At 53.4% G+C, this 2207-nt stretch overlaps 2 protein-coding genes across 2 annotated transcripts, besides 3 other annotated features; one reads left to right on the top strand and one right to left on the bottom strand.

The window, feature by feature from the left end:
• Window positions 1-632: 632 nt before the first annotated feature.
• On the bottom strand, window positions 633-941 carry TraAM80_10496 (uncharacterized protein; the record flags this gene model as incomplete). The annotated part of the gene is made up of 1 exon (XM_029387112.1): window positions 633-941. One exon carries the CDS (start codon window positions 939-941, stop codon window positions 633-635), a length of 309 nt encoding a protein of 102 aa, XP_029233048.1.
• A 287-nt stretch (window positions 942-1228) lies between these two features.
• Window positions 1229-1247: a microsatellite.
• A 110-nt stretch (window positions 1248-1357) lies between these two features.
• Window positions 1358-1386: a microsatellite.
• A 49-nt stretch (window positions 1387-1435) lies between these two features.
• Window positions 1436-1463: a microsatellite.
• A 445-nt stretch (window positions 1464-1908) lies between these two features.
• On the top strand, window positions 1909-2205 carry TraAM80_10495 (uncharacterized protein; the record flags this gene model as incomplete). The annotated part of the gene is made up of 1 exon (XM_029387111.1): window positions 1909-2205. A coding segment is annotated over one exon (297 nt), but the record flags the coding sequence as incomplete, so codon positions are not given.
• Window positions 2206-2207: the final 2 nt, after the last annotated feature.

Below are 2207 nucleotides of genomic sequence, written 5' to 3'. Positions count from 1 at the left end.
TTTTTGTATGTATGTATGTGTGTGCGAGAGGTTGTTTGGCGTTTTATTGTCACGCTCCCTGGCGGCGCGACGTACGCGTTTTTTCGATGGGTGGTTATCGTTGACGGTGCTTGCGGCGTGGGGCGCTCCTCCTTGGCGCACCGCTGCTCGGGGCGAGGGCCTCACGTTGCTGGGTAGAGAGCACTCACACGCCTCATACATGCCCGCCACCAGCCACCATGCGTCCTGCGGGTTCTTTGCTAACTGTGGTTGGTGGGAGAAGAAATGTGACACGTCACAGGTTGCGCGGTTGGACGCGCACACTTTTTTTTTCCGCACATTGCCTGATTGTTTGTACTGAAGCTGCCTGTGCATAACGTTCCTGCCAACCCCCCGCTGTTTTTTTCTCTTTTTTTATGTTGCAGTTGCTGCTTGCGTTCCGCACCCTTTGGGGAGTTGTAGAGTGGCGTGTGTCCGCGCGTGAAGGATGTTCCCTTTTTTATTATTTGTGGTGATTTTGGTGGGGTGGACTCTTTTCTGCGGACTGGTTTTTTGTGTAAAACTGCACCAGCGGCGGATGCAGGCCCAGGCCCACGCTGGGGGGTGGAATCAAGGGCCTTCTAAGATACAGTTGCCGCATCTGGGGCCGGATACTATGCAGTCGCAGTTTTACACGTACAGTCCCCCCCAGGTGCCACAGCCGCCCTCCACGTGGGGGTTGCCGCTAGGCCAGCACCCGCCACCGCCCGCAGCCGCGGCACCACCGCCCACCTTTTAGCGGTTCCGCGTTTGTGTATGGGCAGGCGCAGTACATACCACAACCGGACAATGGCCCCGTCCGCGATGCCGTCGTGGTTGGCGGCATGCATGACGCCAAAGGATCTCAGCAGGGTAGATTGTAGAAGTGTGCGACAAAATAAAAATAAACCGAACAATGGAGGAGTGAAAGTCTCCAATGTCATGAATGCTTCTCCATACGGATGCATGGGATGGGATGGAGAGAAACACGCGGCATTGCGATGGGTACATAATATATATGTTTATTCACTGGAGGCACGTGTGTGTTTTTTTATTTCTCTATTAATTGTTTTGTTTTATAATCGTAGGAGGCGGGGAATTTGTGACCAGATGTGGGAGGCTAATCAAAATGGGTGAGTGTTTTTGTTTGGTTATGTGTTTGTGTGTCCCTGACGTTACTGTGATTGGAGGCAGAGCATGCAGTTTTGTTGTTGTTGTTTTTGCTTATCTTCACACACACATACACACACGTGCGCACGGAGGGTCTGGTGGGCTGTGGCGCATCTCTTTTGAATCCTGCCGACTGTTGGTCTATGAATGTTAGATGAATGTTCTCTGCATTGCGTGCATGTGTGTGTGTAGGGGAGGGAAGGGAAGGGAAGGGAAGGGGGGATTTGCCAGTGTGCTTAGCCAAACTGGGGTTTACCTCACTGTTGCCCTTTCTATCTCTCTCTCTCTCTCTCTCTGTGTGTGTGTGTAGGAATAAAAGGAGTACGACCGCGATCACACGCACATGCTTCTTGAGTAGGCGGGCGGGGCAGTGCATATTTATTTTTTCTCGTTCTTTTTCACGCCTCGACGTTAGTTCCTTGTCTCACGCTGGGCCAATCTCGCCCGCGATTCCTCGGTGGGCGAAGCATTTTGCGCCTGGCGCAGCAGCCATCGGGGCGTGGCCATTGCTGCCTGTGCAGCACCGTGCGGTGGAGCAGGGCGGGGGATGAAGGGAGGTACCAGCCTCCTCCTCCTTTCATCATCATTATCTCTTTGCCCCGTATTTTTAATAGCTCTGTCCCTTCTTTCTGACTGCGGTCTTTCCAGGCACACCCGCACACGAGGCCTGTGTACACCACGCTCCCATACTTTTTCCTCGGTTTTCCCATTTTTCTCTCTCCACCTCAGTTTACCGCACAAATGACGGAAGCGTATGCGAAGATCACCATAACTTGCATGTTTGGTGCACTCGTGGTCGTTTTCTCGGTGTTCCTGGTAATGTTATACAAGCAAAATCAAGACGCCAAAGAACGGCAAAGGCGGCAACAAAGTATACGTGAATATCCACCGGCCGAGCCTTTTGCGCCATCGGTGCGGTTGCCGGTGGTTGTTGACGCGGCGGTGGTTTTCACTTCCCACGAGGAGGCTCAGCGTCAAGTTGAGGCAGGCGTCGCGCCGATCACGCGCGTGCAAAGCGAGGTGCGAGGGGCTACGGCTTC

The sequence above is a fragment of the Trypanosoma rangeli genome (genome assembly GCF_003719475.1).
Source record: "Trypanosoma rangeli strain AM80 chromosome Unknown Tra_15.4_contig_01007, whole genome shotgun sequence".
NCBI classification, from domain to species: Eukaryota; Euglenozoa; class Kinetoplastea; order Trypanosomatida; family Trypanosomatidae; genus Trypanosoma; species Trypanosoma rangeli.
The sequence above is the reverse complement of the archived record's forward strand: the minus strand, read 5'-3'. Positions and strand labels throughout refer to the sequence as shown.